This window comes from Rhinatrema bivittatum, chromosome 2 (assembly GCF_901001135.1).
Source record: "Rhinatrema bivittatum chromosome 2, aRhiBiv1.1, whole genome shotgun sequence".
Classification (NCBI taxonomy): domain Eukaryota; kingdom Metazoa; phylum Chordata; class Amphibia; order Gymnophiona; family Rhinatrematidae; genus Rhinatrema; species Rhinatrema bivittatum.
The window spans coordinates 208,674,133-208,694,576 of NC_042616.1; the positions used below are offsets into that span (position 1 = coordinate 208,674,133).

At 44.0% G+C, this 20,444-nt stretch overlaps 1 protein-coding gene across 3 annotated transcripts in view; it reads right to left on the minus strand.

Moving 5' to 3' along the window:
• Positions 1 to 20,444, minus strand: part of RAPGEF5 (Rap guanine nucleotide exchange factor 5) — a 490,380-nt gene that overhangs the window by 132,382 nt on the left and 337,554 nt on the right. The window contains exons 10-12 of one of the 3 annotated variants that reach the window (XM_029589067.1): positions 18,369 to 18,473; positions 11,579 to 11,694; positions 11,135 to 11,223 (exon numbers count right to left, since the gene is read on the minus strand). In XM_029589067.1, the coding sequence (XP_029444927.1) occupies positions 11,135 to 11,223; positions 11,579 to 11,694; positions 18,369 to 18,473 (310 nt within the window). Of the gene's footprint in view, positions 1 to 11,134; positions 11,224 to 11,578; positions 11,698 to 18,368; positions 18,474 to 20,444 lie in introns of all 3 variants that reach the window. The other 2 variants (XM_029589066.1, XM_029589068.1) reach the window with 2 other exon arrangements.

Genomic DNA, 20,444 nt, shown 5'->3' on the forward strand with positions numbered 1-20,444 from the left:
CACACACACACACATATGCAGCCCAGGTTCAGGCAGTTTCCCATTCATATACCCACCCATCCCAGGCAGCCTCCCATTTACACACCCACTCATTCCAGGTAGCCTCTCATTCATACATACACACCCATACCAGGCAGCCTCCCATTCACACACACACACAAACACACACCCATCCCCGGCAGCCTCACATTCACACACACACACCCATCACAGGCAGCCTCACATTTAAAAACACTCACCCATCACAGGCAGCCTCCCATTTACACACACAGTTTCGCATATGCAGCCCAGGCTCAGGTAATGTCCTATTCACCCATCCCTGGCAGCTTCCCCTTTACACATCCACTCATTCCAGGCAGCCTCCCATTCACTCACACACACACACATGCATTCATTCCTCCTCCGCTGCTGCTGCCTGCCTGTACCTTTTATTTTGTGGACAGCAGCCCTTCTGCAGCTCCTCTTCCTGTGCTGACACCGCAGTAATTCAACACTCGCGGTGCTAGCACTTCCTGTATTCTCATCTCGCGAGAATACAGGAAGTTGTAGCACCGTGAGTATTCAATACCGAGGGGCCAGCACAGGAGGAGGAGCTGCAGAAAGGCTTCCTCTGCTGTAGCCTCCTTTTCTTATGCTGCCAGCGGGATCGGCTCCAAGGGCCTCCTCTTCTGCCGCCGGTAGGATCGGGCCCACCAGCGGCACCACAGACCTCCTTCTTCTGCCGGTGGGACTGGGTCCACTGGCAGCAGCATGGGCCTCTTCTTCTTCTGTCGCCAGTGGGATTGGGTCCACTGGTGGCAGCACAGGCTTCTCCCTGCTCCCAATGCCACCCCATCAGGTATGACGCCCTGTGCAATTGCACGGTGGTGCCAGGCCTGTATTTCCCTATTCCCATAGGGCTTACAATCTAATTTTGTACAGGAGGCAACGGAGGATAAAGTGATTTGCCCAAGGTCAAAAGGAATGACAGTGGGATTTGAACCCTGTTTTCCCTGGTTCATAGTCCACTGCTCTAACTACTAGGCTACTCCTCCTACATGGCTGCCTACATGAAGTGAGTTGATAGTTTCATTCCAGTTCCCAGAGGACAGGCAACCACATCACTAAGGGGATAATTTTATAATAGCCTGCACACACTTTCAAGCAAAGTTACACCAATTTTCAAAATAAACTTACATACATAAGTTTACTTTGAAAATTATCCCGCAAAATGTACCCACACCGAGTTACACCTGCTACTTTGTGTGGGAAATATTTTGGGGACATTTTACGTGCATGCTTTCCAAAATTGAAACATATGTGTGGAAATGTAAATCCTGCCCAGACTCCACCTCTCACAATGCCTCTCCCTGATGCATTTAAAGTTACGTGCGTGCAGAGTATATACAAATTATTTTATATGCATATCTACCAGGCACTTAAGCTAAAGAACACATAGACATTGAGACTGAATTATCCTGTCACCCTAGAGTTAATCCCTCCAGAAAAGGCTAGAGCCACATTTGCACAGCAATGCAGAGAAACATGTACTACTGCCATCCATGCTGTACCTGTTCTTTTAGTAACTGAAGGACTTAATTTTCAATGTCAATCCAGTATCTACCATAATCATTAAACTGATTATAAAACTCTGAAAAAAGGAGCAGTGAGGTCTCAAAAAATCATGCACTGCAATATAAGGGGATGGAGGGTTGTTTATGTCCCAAAAGTACTGGCCCACCTTAAAACAGCAGAATATTCCTGACCCAGAAGAGGATGTAGAAACCTCTCTTATTAATTTTGAAAAGACTTAAAGAATGACTAGATAGCCTGGACTGCGTACCTGGGGAACCTGCTGGTGGGGAAATCTCAGAGTGACGACTAGGCTGCTAACCTGGATGGGTGAGCCGACTACCAGCAGGTCAAGGAGGCTATGATACAATGGGTGAGGTAGAGTAGGGAATGCTCTGACTTTATGCTACAGACTGAGGGACTGCTGCTGGAAGTAGCCAAAACCCTTAGGCACATCTGGGCTGGAGACTGCCTAGGAAGTTTTGCTAGAGCAGCTCCTGAATGGATTTGCCAGTACTCAAAGATTAACCTAGAGATAACCTTCAAGCTTGCAGAAGACTTTCAACAGGCCCAGGAACTGAAGATCTAGGTCCTTGTTCTTGCCAATGGACAGACCCAAGGGAAACACTGACAGGCAGGCAGAAATCTAGGATATGAGATGATCCCGACTGCAGTGAGAACTCTCATCCACAAGCCAAACTCACCCAAGACTGGATAATTCTATGCTATTCCTGCGGATGACCGTGCACTTTGCCAGGGACTGCCCTGAGTCCTGAGAAGAGTCAATGGTAACCCATTTAATGTCTTCTTTCTTTTGCAGTCTCCTTGAAAAGTAAAACTCTCCTTGCTCGGGACCTTGGAGCCAGGTGGAGGTAAATAGTTACTGAGTTCTAGACTTGCTGGATGTTGGGAGCAGAAAGTCACTAATCCATCAGAAACTCATGAGTTAGACTGAGATCCAAACCAGGAACACTGTAGCTCTAGCTTGTGTCCACAGATATACATGGCAATACCCGTGCAGATTTTTCTGCCTTGGCATCTCTACATAGCTGCTCTGGTAAAAGACTTCCTGGAGTCTGATCATCAGCTCATGACCCAAAACCATCTACTTATGGAAGTACCTGAAGAGATACAGGACCTACCCCTAATTCCAGTACAAGTGATTTTTCCCATGACAATCCAGAGCAGTTCACATCATCCCCAAAATCCCAAACTTCCGAGGCAACAGAAACAAGATAAAATCCAGTATCAAGTAAACCTGGGGGAAACCCAGATGACCAGGGTCAGGTAATGGGGACTAATGACCCAAAACCAAAGATGTAGGGAATTCCTTTGAAAGTGTGGGCCAAATCTACCCTGGGAAATGTGTGCAAGCCCAACTAGAGGATAGCTCCTTAAGATTTGCTTTCACTCAAACCCAAAATATAGTTGGAAGACTTCAGGAGGACCCAAAACAGTAGAACACTACTTTGAACTTTGGGAAGAGTATACCTAATGTATGGTCCACATAAGTATGAGGGAAGAAAGAAGGAAGCATTGTTGGTGCCACAACATTTTAGAGCTCAAATCCTAGCCACTTGTTAGGTGGGCATCTAGGAGCAGAGAAGACCCAAAGGCAGATTCTTCCCTCCTTCTACTGGTCCTGCCCCACCTGTCAGCTGACCAGCAGAAAAAATCCCCCAGTAGTCCCTCTAATGCCCCTTCCAATCATAGAGATACCCTTCAAATGAATTAGAATGAACCAGGTGGGGCAACTGGAGAAATCAATGTGGGATTACTGATGCATATTCATGATTATGGACTATGCCACATGCTATCCAGATCCATTCCTCATAGAAATATGAAATCATGAACAATTACCAGTGCCATCTGCAATGTCTTCTCCTAAGTGGGCCTGACAAAGGAGATCCTAACAGACCAGGAGCCCTTCCCTTTATGTCCCAGGTTATGAATGAGTTGTATGTACTCATCAAGGTCAAAATCCTCTGCATCTTCCTCTGCACCCCCAGAGTGACAATCTGGTCAAAAGACTTAAAACCTTGAAAGAGATATTTCAAATGTTTTTGACTGAAGATGGTATGGATTGGGACACCCTACTGCCTTTCCTGCTGTTTGTGATTCAAACAGCTTCTCCCTGCTTGAATTCTTGTATGGGAGAAGACCCCCAAGGCATTGACATTGCCCGAGAAACATGGGAAGAACGACCAGTTACATTATATCTAGGGTTTGATTTTAGGTTTTAATCAAAAAAATGTATAAACACCTAAAAATAGAAGCCCTATTTATATTATCATAGGAGTGTCTCTAGACTCAACTCAAGGAAGCTCAAGTCTGACAAGCCACTTATTATAATTGGGGAGCCTAACCCTAGTCCTTTGAAATTGGAAACCAAGTATTCTACTACTTCTCCCCTCACAGAGCAAACTGCTTGCCAGAAGGCAGGATCCCCACAAGATCAGAGAAGTCCCAGCTTTTACAATATTAACCTATTAAACAAACAGATTCCCCCAGTTGCAATTTAGTCTGCCCAGGAAGACAAGAAGAGGTGTTTGGCTCGGTACTTTGCACAAAGTTAGAGAAATCCCATGTGGTCCTAAGAAAACAACTTACTACCTGACAAAGGAAAAAGTTGACCTAACTTATCTACCACAGTCAAGAGATATTCTCCCAGGTTCCTGGGGGGAACCCTCCTGAGTCACTTTGACATTCAGACCCACAAGGGATCAGCATCAGACATAAACCCAACAGGATTACCAAAATTCAAAGGGAGACTGTATTGCAAGGTATCATGTAATGCTGCAATTATCAATCATTGAAGAATCCAAATAGCCAATGATGCTCTTCCATCATAATAATCGCAAAGGTAGACAAATATTTTGTTTTTGTTTCAGTTTCCAAACAGTCAATGAGGTATCAAAACAGGATACCTACCCAACATCTCAGACTGATTAGCTGAATGAAATATTGGGAACAGGCCAAGTTTATTGGCAGGGGCTTGTCCATGCCACTACAGAAGAAAAGATCATTTTTTATTGAGCCAACAAATATAACATACAACTAGATTAGAACAAAAGATTATTTTTTTTACATACTGGAAGGACGCTTCCATTTCATTATCCTTTACTTAAGTAATGTTAACCCATTACTTATATGCAGATGACGGCCAAATCCTTATTCCTATCGCCGAATCACTTCAAAAGACCGTACTTTTTTGGAACTCCTGCCTCCTCTCCATTAACAAACTCCTGTCTAACCTTAACCTGATACTCAACACTGACAAGACAGAATTCCTCCTGATCACTCAAGATGGCACCCTTCCATTGAATAGCTCTCACCTTCCATTGAATAGCTCTCACCTTACGCCGCTCCCAGTTCTCTCCCCATGGGTCAGAAACCTTGGGGTGGTCATGGATAACCATCTGAGCTTTTCTGATTTCATCAACACTACGGTTAAAGAGTGCTACTACAAACTCCAAGTTCTAAAAAGGCTTCGACCCCTCCTTCATTTTCACGATTTCAGGTCAGTGTTACAATCCATCATCTTCTCGAAAATGGACTACTGTAATTCACTGCTTCACGGTCTCCCAGTCTACACCCTAAAGCCTCTTCAACTGTTACAGAACGCTTCAGCAAGGTGTCTCACTAAATCCAACAAAAGAGATCATATAACACCAATTCTAAAGAAGCTCCACTGGCTCCCAGTCAAATCTCGAATCCTGTTTAAACTTCTATCAATCACCCACAAAGCCATATTCAACAACACTCCACTGGACCTCAGAATCCCTCTTCAGCTTCACACCTCTTCCCGACCGCTAAGATTAGCACAAAGAGAAACTCTACATGCACCTCCCATGAAAACATCTTTAAGCAAAAGAGCTCTATCCACAGCAGGCCCCAAACAATGGAATCTGCTTCCTCCGGAGCTAAGGCTGATACATTGCCCCAACACGTTCAAAAAAAGACTCAAGGCATGGCTATTCGGTCAAGCATTCCCTTAACTTACTTAGTCTTCCACAGCTCCCATAGACTGTTTTCATACTGTTGACGTCCAGAACCTATGCTCATGTTTTTACTCATCAATAAGAAATTTCTCCCTCCTCCCCCCCTCCACGAACAACCTTCCTTCCCCCCTGCCCCCCCATTAACAAACCTCCCTCCCCATGCGCTAGTTTCGCTCTAATAGTGCATACTGCTACTGTTCCTAGTTATGTTATGTTATGTTATATTATCCAAGTTGTTCACTCCCTTGTTCATTGTAAGACATATGTTGTCATTGTTTTCTACTTGTTATAATGTAAACCGGAGTGATAAGTAATTCTGTTACCTGAACTTCGGTATAAAAAAAAGTTATAAATAAATAAATACATAAATTATCCTACCTTTTGGACTCTATGGAGCATTTGCCACATTTTAGCACCTCATGAACTGCCTCCTATCGGGTCACGTGAGCAACATGCATTTTAAGAAGCTGTGAAGTATGAGCGTACATATCCGTGCACACGTCAAGAAGAAGGGGACAGAAAATGAATGGGGAATATGCATTCTGGGTCGAGTCCAAGACTTTCGCGCTCAAGTCCGTATTTTAAAAAAACTGACCATGGCACATATAGGCATGTTATCTGTGTAAATGTACTGCTGGTCCTGATGAGGAGCAAGCCTGGAGATCCCTAGTTTTAGGGGGTTTAGCTCAGCATGAGGGTTTGGGGTCAAGTGAGAGGTTTGCGGAATGAAGAACCAGAGGGGTCTTGAAGACCCTGATATCAACTGGGCAAACTGCTGGACTAATTGTAAAAGCTGGCTTTTCCCTCGCGAGAGCATGTTTTAAAATCTGCCTGCATATGTGTATAAAGACCGCTAAAGTCCTAGCCGAAATAAGCATGGGATATTTACTCAAACCACCTCTTAAGATTACATGTACCCATATGCGAGGAAGGACTATTTTAAATGATAGGCGGATACTGGCATGCACGATATAAAATTGGAATGTACTTCTGTGCGAGCGCTGATACAAGCATTTATGGGCACATGAGCGTTCCTTTTAAAATTACTCTGTATGGAAGCAGCACTCCTATGCAGCTGCCTAATTTGATGATGTCATAATTGTCATTATGTTTAGCAAATGCTGGGAAGACCACTTATACTACCGTCAAACAATCTTGGACATCTTACTCCATGCTAACCTCACTGCAAATCCAAGGAAGAGGCCATGAGGACTCCCTGGTAGGAAAGTAAAGGACCTAAAAATCTGTTACAGACCAACAAGCAGATTAAGGTTTTCCATGACCTGATGTCGCTATTTCATACCAAATTTTGCAATACAGGCTTAACCCCTAATGATGCTTCTCCAAAAGTATTCGCCACAGCAGATTCAGTGGAATCTCACAGCAGAACAAGTCTTTCAAGATCTCATGCAGTCCTTCTGCTCCAAATCCCTCTTGCATTCCCCAGATTAAAAAAATAAAACCTACATAATTCATACTGATGCTTCCAGTGTGGAATTAAAATCAGTCCTGATGCAAGGATAATAAGGAGATAAACAGCCTATTTTATACATCAGCAAAAAACTGTTACCATGAGAGGCACTGTACTCAGCAGATGAAAGAGAGGCTCTGGCCATGCTAAAATATTACCTGCCAGGGAGAAGAGTTATTACCAACCCCCTAAAATGGATAAGAGGAATAAGGAAACTAATGCCTGGATAATGCAGTAGATTTTAGCTTTCACAATAAAGCATTGCCCCGGCAAGAACATTAGGAATATGGGTTTTCTCCAAAGAAAAATTAGGGAACTTTTCCCTAGATGCTCATAACTAGAGTCTGAAGCTGAGAAGGAATGTGTTTAAAAGGGAGAAGGGGGACTAGGTCCCAAGAGCACCAGCCCACCTTAAAATAGCAGAATCTCTCTGACCCATCTCAAGACATGACATAAGGAAAGAGAAACTTGTTTCTCCCCAGGTAAAAATTCCAAGCAGGAGGCTATTGACTGCAGTCCCTAACTTGCCCAAGTTGGATGGGGCGTGCCATCTGAAGATTAGAATAGTTCCAGCTGAGGGCAGGCATCTCAGGACAGAGCAAGCAACTGGAGAAGGTGGGAACTCATAAACCTGGAATACGTTTGTATAATTTAAGGCACCTCTGTGAAGGATTACAGGAAATTAAACAGCAAGAATGTCAAATATGCAGTCTGTCTCTTCTGTAAGTGCCTGCTACCTGAGAAAACAGAATAGCATCAGAAGACCGAGAGCAACCCCTGACATGGGAAGGTCATACAGGAAGCATCTCTTGTTGATTCTTTAAAATATACCACAGCCTAAGCATTCTGTTTTTCCCAGGACTAATGTGGCTATTACATTGCCACAGAAATACAAAAACTTATTCAAATAAATATTTAAGCCCGAGTCCAGTGTAATGGAAAAATCCTTAATTTTAAATAATTTTCCCCATTTATACACAAGAGAAATGTTTCTTTTCCATAAACAAGTCTTTCACATCTTTCAGTCTTGGTTATTTTCTTAGGATTTTTATGCAATTGCTAACATTTTTTTTCAGTATCTATGGTAAATTTTTCCCCGTTTCATGGATTAAATTGGGAATTTGTGAATATTTATAAAGATGGTTATTCTTCGATGCTTCTGCCGCATGAAAACAGGTATGTGATGTGTGAATGTACTGTACCTGGCGATCCAGCCACGCCAGCCAGCCAGCTACCTACCCGTGTGAAACAGACATCAGGGTAACGGAGTGAGAGGTCATGTACCAGAGTCCAGGCAAACATAGCGCTTTAAGATGGAATACATGAGAAAGCTTCCTTTGTTTTTCATACATTTCACAATCATTAGACTACTCCAGGCCCCCCTGACTGAGCTTCTCCTGGAAATCAATGCTTTCAAACAACAGACACAATCACAGCCCTACTGGATACTTGAATAACCCATTTTGGTGCATCTTTCCACTGAATTGTGACAGTGTTGGAAATGACTTTTTGTTTTTCAAATCATTTATCATTTAAAGAGATGGACAATGTGTGTTCTGCTTCTAAAAAGGTCTGCCAGACCCTGCATTGTCCTTGTATTCTTTTCATAGTAATATAGTAGATAACCAATTGGCCCATCATCCAGTCTGCCTCGTTATTCTTGTCCATACTGGTAAGGATATAGACAACTTAAAGACTTGCATTTTCACTCTCAGGGGGAAAAAAAGGATGATTCTTCCCAAAACATAGATATAAAGGAAGGACAATTTTGGTAAAGATCATTTTAAAAATATTACTTTTGGTGGTGGGATGGGGGGGGGGGGCAGGCAGAAATGTTTTTAAGGAGGAGCCTTTCCTCTCCTATACCCTTTCCCCTGCACAAATAGCAAATGACTGGTTAAGATTACTACTCAATTTAGTGTGTAAAACTTCTCTTTCTTTGATTGTGGGGCTGAAATGGACATGCCTTGTTTCACTGACACTACACCTACAATCCTTTTTCTTTCTACTGATGCCACTCATTTCTGATAACAATAAATACTTAATCCTTGACCTTGATGTGCGATGAGCTCTACGATAAGTTAAGGCCGGGAACATCTGTACAACCAGTGCATTCAGGCATGGGGAGGGGGGAGGGGGGAGGGGGGTGAACGTGAAGAGGTACATTAAGTAGAAAAGGAAGCTCCATGAATCACCTTAAATGTAAACAAAAGGGAAGGAGTAACCCTGGTGCCGGATTTGAAGGTGAGTCCTCACCCACACTGTGCAGGATGGTGGAAGAAGATACTGGTGAGCAATTGACAGTCCCCTGTCAGCTACCAGAGCAAAGGGGAAAAAATAATGTTGACACAGAAAATCAAACTCTTTCCCTCTTACCCAACAATGCCTATCTCTAATTTGCCAGTAACAACAAAATAATGTATTATTTGGACAGCATGCCTCCCCATAGTGCTTCTCAGTCTGAATACTTCTTGTCCCTAATAATACAACTGTTACTCATTGAGGTCACTGTAAATGCCTCTCATTTTGGTGATGATTTTACTATTTAAGATTAGGAAAGATCCAAGAGCACTTTATCTTATTTATTTATTTTATGTATTAGCTAGCACAAAGGCTGCAGCACGCAGCGTATGGTGTGTGTCACCCAGTCTTTGGGAACCTGCACTCAAATATGATCTGTCCTTTCATCGAGCTTAGCTCCGACAGGACCTCATGCCACGCAACCCAGGAAGCAAACGGGTGCAGGGAAAATCACACAGTGGCTCCCTTTCTGATTCTACCTGATGAAGCAGAACAATCAGACAGTGCCTTCCCTGCAGACAAAAAAAAAAAAAATCAACAAACAAAACCCTGCATATGCAGGCAGACTGAAGCAGTGCACAGCAAACATCACGAAAGGGTAAGGGATGCTAGCTCTTTATTTCTTCCCTGAGAAAATCACAGATAAAAAAAAAACCCTTGCATTCATTATTCCAAGAAATTATCACTAAAATTGCTAATTGAATATGTATCTATGATTTATACTTTTCAGTGGTTCACATTATGCCAGAAATCTGAGCAATAGGATATATTTTTTATATGGATACCGACGGAATATTTCCAGTTATGTTCCCCTTTGCCTCTGGAAAGGCTGAGGAGCAGTTTGCCAGTTTCTTTTGCAGTCAGTCTGCTTTTTTTCCACCCTCCCTTTGCATTTCAGTATGTTGAAAGGTGGCCACCCTTTCAAACTTTTACCAGCACAGCCCCTGTCATTAAAGCTGTACACAAGCTGCACATGTCAGGCACTGCCCACGAACTTCCTGCACGTGGAAAAATAAATCACAGACTGCGTTGTGTTTATCCAGAACCAGCATGAGAGCCACTTGAAGTACACATCTAGAACCAAAGTGACAGAGTAACAGAGGCAGGCTGATGTGCATTACCGGCTCCAGTGGAAGTGGAAGTCATATAAAGAAAGCAGCACACACAGCGTGCACTTAAAAGAAGCAGAACTTGCTGGCAGAAGTGCAGTAGCTATAGAAATTAAAACCCTGTGCCATAATAGAAGGAAGTTTACCCTCACCCTCGGTCCCTTCCACCCACTGCCCTATTCACCAGATATGAAGCAAGCACAGTTCTGCTGTCACATTCCCTTCTCTGCCAGTTGCATTTATACCCCTGTCAGAGATGCACACTGTACTACCACACCATCGGCACCCCACTAGCTACGGCCCTGTAAAGCAGGTGTCATTAACTAGGACATCTCTGCCCGGAGGCTGTCTGGTTCAGCTAGCAGCCATCCACAAGACGGACTCTTAGTGCTCCTCACCTGGGCATGTCTACGCATTTGACAGCAAGCGCAAAAATATACACCCTCATCAGTTTTTTTTTTTGGTTTTTTTTTGCAGTATGGCATGGAAAACGTTCATCACAAACACGTGCATCGCCTCTTGGTAGGATTTCCATTTTGGCAGCTGTAATCAACCCTTGACATTGCTGGCCAACCAGCTCTCTGTACAGGTGAAGGGATATTCAGAGATGCCTAGCAGTACAGTATTTCATGTTAACTTGTCAGGCAAGGGGGGGTGGGGGGTGGGAACAGGGCACGGACCAGAGCTGCAATGCCCCTTACCTGTCCCTTTGTCTTGAACCTCATCCAGGTGCAAATCATTCAGAAGATGCTCCAGGATCTTCTCTGGGGTCCCCGACACCACCATGTATCTGTCAGAAAGCAGACAGTCCACAGAATCATCCTCTGTTGAAGACTGTGACCGGCTGCTCCACTCCTCCTCCTCATCCTCTTCATCAATGTATTTAAAATAAGGAACATCAAACGTGGGCAAAGGGAGAGCCCGACCCAGGAAGGCTGCAGAATCTCTCCCTTCCAAACGGGGACCACAGACCCTCAGTTTGGAACTTCCCATGGTGAAGGTTTCACAACAAAAGGCATTTCCCTATGTGCCGCGCTGTCCTGACATCTCCGTCCTCTCGCTGCTAGCCAAACCCATCTGGCTGCCGAGAGCTCTGCAGTCAGCCTGCGTGTGTGCCTGTGTGCCTCAGGAAAAAAACCACTTACCTCCAATCATTCGTGGCACTCCCTGCTATGGGGGCCGGGCTTTCAGATGACACTTTCTTAAGCACCAGAACATCTTGCTCTTGCTCTCTCACTTGAACTGTAGTCGTTTCTTCATCCTGCTGTAATTGAAGAGAGAGAGAGAGAGAGAGAGAGAAAAGCACAAGATGAAAAAAAAAAAAAGTAGATTTTCCTAGGGACTGGGATAAAAAAATGATAAGAGCTAGGTTTTCTTCTTAAGGAATCTGCTCCCTGCTGCAGTTTTGCCTATAATTTAATGCTCAGCAGAATCACAATGTATTTGGTCGAGCAACCTATCAGTCTTGCACTATATAAAGACTATTTAAATTATATTATGTATGTATATATGTAAAAGAATGAACTGTTCGCTTGACTGTGGTATGGTTCCATTGGCATCTCTCTGCTCCATTTCACTTGCCACTAATTTTAAAATGTATCGCAGGGCTGCTTTGCTTACCTTAGCTAAAGTGAGAAAACTGCAGACCAGCAGCCAATTCCACTGCCAGCGAGAAACTAAGTGTGAGTATTACCAATGCCTACTTTCATGGAGCAGCTGGAAACATCTCTGCATTTTGCTTCGATGGGGGTGGCAGGGACAAAGCCCATTTAGGGTCAAGTTGACAATACTGTTTCTAAGACTTTGGATTGCATCTCGTTCTCTCTCCTTTCTTTCTCTCACTGTCTCTTACTCTAAACATATCAGGTTAACTTAAAATAAAACAGCAAAAGAAAGCCAAAAAAAAATAAAATTCCTGCGTAAAGGGTTCACGTTGCAAGCTGAGTTCTGCGCACTCGGGGTAAGTGCGTGAACTTCATCCATCTCCGCTCCTTTAACCAGGAGGGAGGTGATCCATCACTGTTTTCTGCAGATGCAGCTGACTGCACACCCACAGACACCAGAAAAAAAAAAAAAACAACAACCTGGAGCCAGCTGACACTGCACCATATCGGGGGCTGCTGAGCAAGCAGCATGCAGTGCGCTGAACTCCATGGACTGCACTGCAGCTCCCACGGCCTCCGGCACACTGGTCACACGTGTTTCCCCCCACCACCACCAAAAAAAAAATTAGGAAAAAAATAAAATATCTGGCACGCTACAGTAAGTCTCGATTAATAACCTGTGCTTTGTTTTTCTCCAGATGCTTGGGGAACACTGACAGGTGAATTTGAAAAGCCCGACGCGTGCAGCGATCGGGGGATGCGCGGATTAGTTGGGCTTGCGCGTGCCGAGCGGATTTCAAAGGCCGCAGAGCGCACATCCAGAAAGTTTTCAAAAAGGGGGCAGCGAGCGGGCGGGGCATTTCGGGCCGTGAAGCTGAGATGTGCAGGTAAATATTTAAAGGACCCAGCGTGCGCCAAAGACCTCTGCAGCCTTAACTTTGCTTCTGCTACGGAGGCCGTGCAAGTTAAAGTTTTTTAAAAAAAAGTGGGCATTTTAAGGATCGGGGCTAACTGTGGCGCAGTGAAGGCTATTAAACTAGTGGGGGTTTGGAGGACCTCTCTCTTAACTGGGCAAACTGGGAATAGCGTTGGTGCCCATCCCCTTTTAAAATCCCCCGATTTATGTGGTAGAAGTAGGATTTGCAAGCCCACATGTGCGTGTGTGGCCAGGCTATTTTATAACATGCACAGAGGCCCACCCACATTTGAAAGTTACTGTCTTGGAGGTAGAATTAAAGGTGCTGCTATGCATAGCCACAGATTTACTTAGCTATAGGTCCTTATGAAGCACGGGTGGGAGGGGGAGAGAGCGCCTCTGTATAGGGTCAGTCTGAGACTCTATATATAGATACCACTCTAGAGGGGTGGGTTTTCAGGAGGGTGGGAGAATACCTCTGAATGTGTCTGTAACACCAACCCACATCCACCTCCCGAAAATCCACCTCAGTTCAAAGTGCCCCTCTACAGTGGTTCCTATACAGAGAGTTTCAGACTGACCCTAGTCAGAGGCTCGCTTTCTATCTCTGTCACTCTCTCTCTAGCAGAATGCACAGTCAATTAGTTCATCTAAAATAGTTTCAAGTCAGCTTTAAAATGGATTTAGAAACCAATACATATCAAACAGCTCTGACACTATGCTCACTGGTAAACCAGAAACAAGTGGTATTATTTTCATAAACAAACAAGCAAGATAAGGCCAATGCAAATAAACAAGCCAATCAGAACTTATATATTTCTGTGAAATTGTCTTGAGAAACTGGACAAAGTGGTTTGAAACACAGGGTCAAGTAGCAATACTGTAACTATTTATACCCTTGTTCCACTATACACTCTGGCTATCTAGAAAAGGAAAAAAAGTTACCTTTTAACAACAAAATATTAGGGAGGAGGGTAAAATTCAATTAAAAAGAGATGTATGAGAAGCTCTGACTGCTTGCACTCATTGGTGTACATCGGTGCTTTTTGTAATGAACATTTCATTAAATGAAAAAGAAGAGCTGTCTGCAAGTACGGACTTCTTAGCCCAGCCCTGGTTTCTCCTGCCTACTGAATTGCTTCAGATCCTGAATTCATCACCCTTCGTTTCCCTTACCACTGCCCTCCATAATTGTGATCCCAAGGACCCTAAAATGTCCATTACCATGTTATCGGTCACAGGGGCAGTGAAACACCGTTTTTGGTTGGGGATGCCAAGACAATCAAGCTCCACCCCCTCCCTCTTTCCCCCTGAGTCTCCCTCTCTCCTTCCCTGTGGCCCACCCCATTCAGACACCTATGGTCAGTGATCAGTCTCCATCTGTCACTTCACTACCAAGTCCAGCCTTGCCTCCCCCCATGAGTAGGCTCCTCAGAGTTTCCTAAGGAAATGCTTTTGCACTGAAGGCACATTCCAGTCCACATCTGAAATCCCCCTACCAGTAGGGTGGCCAAGTGTCCTGCTTTATATAGAACAGCTGTGGGTTTTTTTTTAAAGTGATTGTCCTAGGACCTGCTTAACCAAGAACTGGATGCACAAATGTCCAGTCTTTTTCAGTCTGACCATATTCAGAAAAAGAAATTCAACTGAATTTCCTGCATGACACACAAAGGCAAATCTAGGATTTCAAACAAGGGGTGCAGATGGTGTTGTGCTTCATCACGCCCCATCCCTTTCCCTCCTCACTCGCCCCTTCTGCACCTGCTCTCTCTCTCTACCCCTCCCTCCCTTCTGCTCCTTCCAGGTTCCTCTCCATCTCGTCCCCCGCACCCATTTCTCTTTATTCACCTCCTCCAGTTTTTTTCCTCCTCCTTTCTTTCTCGCCTTTAGATACGTCTCCATCTTCATGTACACCTTTCCATTTCCTCCCCACCTCCCACAAGCTTCCTCTCTATCTCATCCTCACATTTCCACAGGGTTCTGCTTATTTCCTGCTTCCCCCCCAGTCCCCTGCATCTCCAGTCCTTGGATCCTCTTCTCTCCTCAGGTTCTTCATGGTCCCCCATCTCGCTCTTCTCTATCTGCACTCCTAAGTTCACCTCCATCCCCCTTTACCTCCATTAGATTCCTCTCAGTTTCTTGGGGCACAGTGGAATTGGCAGGCCAGGAGGGTGGGGACACGGTGCTCCCTATCCTCCAAGCTGCTTTTTCCTGTGCAGTCAAGAAGCAAGGGGGAGGGGGATTGGGAGAGGAGGAGAGGAGAGGAGGAGAGGAAGAAAGAGAGAAGCAGCCACAGAGATTGGGAGTGCATGCTTGCTGTGCCCCACGTTGCTGACCTACTATCACTACCACTGATCCAACTGCAAGGGAGAAGGGAAGGCAGAGAGTGGTCAGCCTTTTAAACCTAGTAACATTTGGTATGGCTTTTACCAAGGGGATGTCCTGCGCTCTGGGGGTGCGTCAGTAGTCGCCCAGCCTACAAGTATCACCTCTCATTTCCGTGCCTTCCTTTGAATGTGGATTATAGAATCCACCTCTTTTTGCTATGTTGGAGGGTTTTTATTTTATTACTCAACGCAAAATGCTCAAATGTTTTGACTATGAACAACTCAAAAAAAAAACAAAACTTGCATAACAAAAATAAATAAATAATTGTGGCGTACGTGTGTTTATTTGTAATATAATTATACCACACCCCCAGCCTTGGGTCACCACACCCCCATTCCCATTCTCTACCCACAGGTGTAGTGTAATCTTATAAAACAGCAAGCCTTTGTATATAATTGCTTTAAACTTTGCAGTACAATAGTAACTTACTGTTCAGAGATGCTCGATATTAGCTAAACAAAGTGTGAAGAAACTTTCTCTAAACAAAAAATATTTAACCTCCAGGAACAGCATTTTTACAAATGCACCTAGATGATTCATTCTCCTGCTATTTGTTTATCTACTGGTGAATAAGAATGTAACACACAAAACTAATCTATCAAGTGTCTGCAAGCGCAGGAGCATATTGTGCCAATTAATGTTCAATATTCACGGTAGGCGTCCCGCAGGGATGTCTGGCTGAAAGTGTATTCCAAGAACACAAATTTGAAAAAAAAAAAATGAGCTGCCCTCCTCTCCCCCATGAATGAATTCTTTATAATTACGTTCATAATACAATATACAGGATATAGGGCAGATGTTCTGGTACAATTCAACAAAACAAATGGGGTTTTTTTGGGGGGTTTTTTAATGGCATATCTGTGAGTGGAGAATATATATAAAAACATACACAACTGCAGCACACATTCTCACTATACTGAACTGCATGTTCCTGCAAAAAAAAAACAAAAAACACACAATAGACATGGGCTTACTGCAACCTATGCCCATCAGTCTAAATAAAAAAAAAATATATTCTTTTAATACTTATGGAAGGAAATACTGAAAGAATTCTATTAGCAGTGTAAGCCCAACTCAGAGAGAAGAATAGCAAAGAATATGCATGTATTACTATAAATCATAGTTGTATGCCAATGTTATGACAAGGCCAATCACTTTTGACAAGTGTATTGACTTATTACACAGGTGTGCTGAGCAGTTCTCTCATGCCAGTTTATGCACATTGGAACATGCCTCAGAAAGCCAGTGAAGCCATATTGGATATACTGTAGGTTGCTTTTTACTATGAACTCAATGTATGTGGATTAAGTAAAACAAATATTCTATTTATATTGCACAACATATTCACAGCTAAAATCACCTTATGTATGTGATCTGGTCATGGCAGAGTTTGAACTGGTGATGGCTTGGAGCACAGATGCCCTGACCGGTGGACCAAGTTGAGAACTTAGGAAAAAGACCAAGGTCCCGGGAAGAATAGCTTCAAGGATGGCATTTGAAGCCATTGCCTCGGAGGGCCTGGATTAGTTGGAGGACCTGTGAAAAGGGGTTACTGGGAAACGTTAGCAGCAACTTGAAGGCTGCCCAGCTTCTTGTCACGGAACTTCCATCCTGCATGCTGACCCTGAGCTTGACCTGCTTGCCTGCAACATTACTTACCCCATACCTGGACTGGGTCTATCCACCTGCGGACCTCGTTAAGCCTTGGTCTGGGACTGGAACTACTGTCCTTCTGTAGCCCGGATCAAAGCTGACCTAATTTTATCTGTTACCTAAAATAAATGCCTAGACCTCTCTCTGACTGCTTGACTGTCTGCTCTTTGGGAACTTATGAGTATACCCTGCAGAGGACCCGATAGTGCAGTACTCTGCAAAACTCAAACAGCAATACATATTAAGACAATCATTTATGCTCCTGGTGCCCGATTCACTAATCTTTTTTCCATAGACACAGAACGGAAGAAAATCCCTAGTGAACAGGCACTTAATCCATTGTTGTTATTGTACTTGCATGTCAGGCAGGCATGTAAAACCACCCTAGGATCTTATGCTGCATAAGTAATGTCCAGAATATTTATTGAAGCCCACCTTGTCCAGAGTGTCACTAGGAGCTCACATGCATGAATACAGGCTGTTTTTCCAAGACAAGAGTACCTGACAAAAGAAATTCCGTGTGTGTCAATCATTTCTCAGAGAGTCCCAGTGGGAATTTTCTTTGTGCATCAAATACTATTTTAGGGAAACAAACACTAAAACTGTGGTTATTTCCGACCAAGCAAGTTCTTGGGAAAACTAAAATTAAGGCAGGATAACTCTGGTGCATTAAACACCTCCCTTCTCCCCATCCCCCGCCAGAACGACAGAATCTACATCAAGGCCTAGTATTTGAAGCTTGTTGGGTGTTTCCTTATACAGGGGGGGTCTATGCCCTGGGATACACAAGACCTGCATGTACATCGTCAGAGGAGAAGTTCTGTGTTCTGTTTATTTTTAAAAGTGGCACCTGAAAACAACCTTTCATCGATTGATAGGAATGGAACAAATTTAGTTTCCCAGGCAAGAAGTCTGGGCGTCATCATCAGTTCCACACTCTCATTTATCCCTCAAATTAAACCTGTGATAAAATATGGCTTTTACAAAGTTCGTTCATGAAGCCCTCTCAAAATGTTTTTTAGCATCAAGTGAGTTTTGAACGGTGGCGGAGCTGATTATAATGCCAATCACTGACTACTGTAATGGACTATATTTTGGACCTTCCCACGACCGTGATAAAACCGTTGCAGTTGCTGCAGAATGCGGCAGCCTGGTGTTAGAAGTTCCTTCAGTGTGTGCCAAGCATAGTTCCCTCTAAGCTGAGCGCGGGGGTGATCACTCGTACATTTCGGATCGTTGCTCACAGGTTTTACATGGTCGCTCACATCCATTTTTCTTTGTGCTATATGCAGAAATGCAACGCTAACACTGGCGCTCAAAAATTGTTGATTTAATAAAATTGTTGCTCACTTGAAAACAAAATTGTGCACGCACCTTGTCACTCCTTGGAGGCAACATTGCCAAGTGCGACCGTCTGCGACTCACAATCGTGCCTTTTCTGTAGCCGCCCCGATATGCCGGAATCATTTGCCTGATGATCTATGTTCCATATAATGCATTCAATTATTTTGAAAATACCTAAAGATGCTACTTTTCATGCAGGCATTCTTTTATTTCTTGAATGTTGAACTAGATACTACACTGCCCAATTTGTTTTATCTGCGTATGTTTTAATATTGTTTTATAGGGTTATTTTATTTTTGTTCTTAAAATGTACATTTACAATTTATGCATCTTTTATTATGAACCACTTAGGGTCTTCAACGTAATATGGCACATAAATAAATATTAACATATCATAATGTAGTTCTAAAAATGTCCAAATTGCCAATGTGGATATATAACACAGGTACAAACCACACCCACTAGTGAAGTTGCATATCAGTTTCTAAACATGGACTATCGGGACACAGATTAAACAGACTGCCTGAAGATGGGCTGTTGTTGTCAGCCCTAGTGAGAACAAATACATATATACTATTTTAGTTATGGAAAAAGCATTATAAGGAAAATATGTGCCATTGTATTGACAATTACAAATCTCATTCTCCATCCTCCCCTCCCGCAGCAATTTTTGAAAAGCTATAGTGGAGAGAGTAACAAGGCAGTACATGAAAAAAGCCCTAGGAATCTGCTTACCAAGTTCCCCAAGGTCACATACATCTGCTGTTATCCACCGAGTACTCATCCTGCAGTGACGTGACTTCTAGATTAATGATACGCAATGTCCGCCCATAATCACTGCAGAAAATACCTGCACTGAATCCAATCAACAGCTCTAACACTGGTCTCCTGTGTCCTTCCCCCTCCTCATCTCGCATTAGGTCTCATTCTAACACACACATGCACATTTGCAAGGGATTTAACAACACAGCTACATATGACTGCCCAAGAGGCAAGTGTTCAACAAAATTAATCTGCCAGAACACAATTCACTATCTTCAGGCTATATAATGTAGGATTTTTCACACTCTGGAAAGCACAGAGAACAGATAATATCACAGTGCAAATGCTCTTACTTGCTTTGGCCTCATATATATTTTTACCTATGTTTCCAATATTATAAGACTAAGGGGTCTATTTACTAATATGTGTTGGTGATTTTAACATTCAGTAACTTTAATAGGGAGGTGCATTCATTTTAAACAAATGTGAAAAACATGATGAATAAGGGCAATTTGTTTCATTTGGGGGTCCCTGAATGAAATGATCCTTATTTATTGCATTAGTTTAAAAGAATGCTTCGGGCAAAGGCCTAGGCCCAAGACGAGCCTTGCTTATGGAATAGGCCAAGGCCAAAGCAGGAGCCTTGGCCAATGACTAAGCATGACGCTGGCACCTCAGTCCAGGCCTAGGCATGAAGCTGGGGCCTTGCCTACAGCATAGGCTGAGGCCCAAAGAAGGGGCCAACGGGGTCTAGGCCTAGGCCCAGGCTGATATCAGGGCTTCGGCCATGAATCGAGCGCTCCTTCCCCCAAAATTTCACTTACCTGATCCATTGGGCATCCAAAGAAGCTGCCCGATGCTGGGGTCTGGCCTAGAGGCTGGGTCCTGATGCCTGGGCCTTGGCCTAGGGTCAGGCTGAAGCAGCAATGATAGTGTCCTCTTCTTTCTTCGTAAACTGATGCTGTCTGCTGGGGTCGTGCCAGAGTTAACTCTGGTGCATTCACTCCAACAGACAGCACTATTGTCTGAGCTGCAAGGCCTGGGCTCAGAACCTGGGCCTCACCTTAGGCCGAGGCCCAGGCGTCAGGACCTGGCCTGAAGGCCAGGCGCCAACATCAGACCTGGGTCCAGGCCAAGGCCCCAGCACTGGGAACCAACATCCAGGCTGAGCTGTGGCCCCAGTGTTGAGCCTGTGTCTGGGTTGAGGTCCCAGCATTGAAACTCGACCTTCAGGTTGGGCTCCGGCATAAGGGCCTGGGCTCCGGCCGAGGCCGAGATCACGGCAACCTTCCACATTCCAGCAACCGAAATTCGTGGGAAAAACACCTCCTGATAACGAACCGA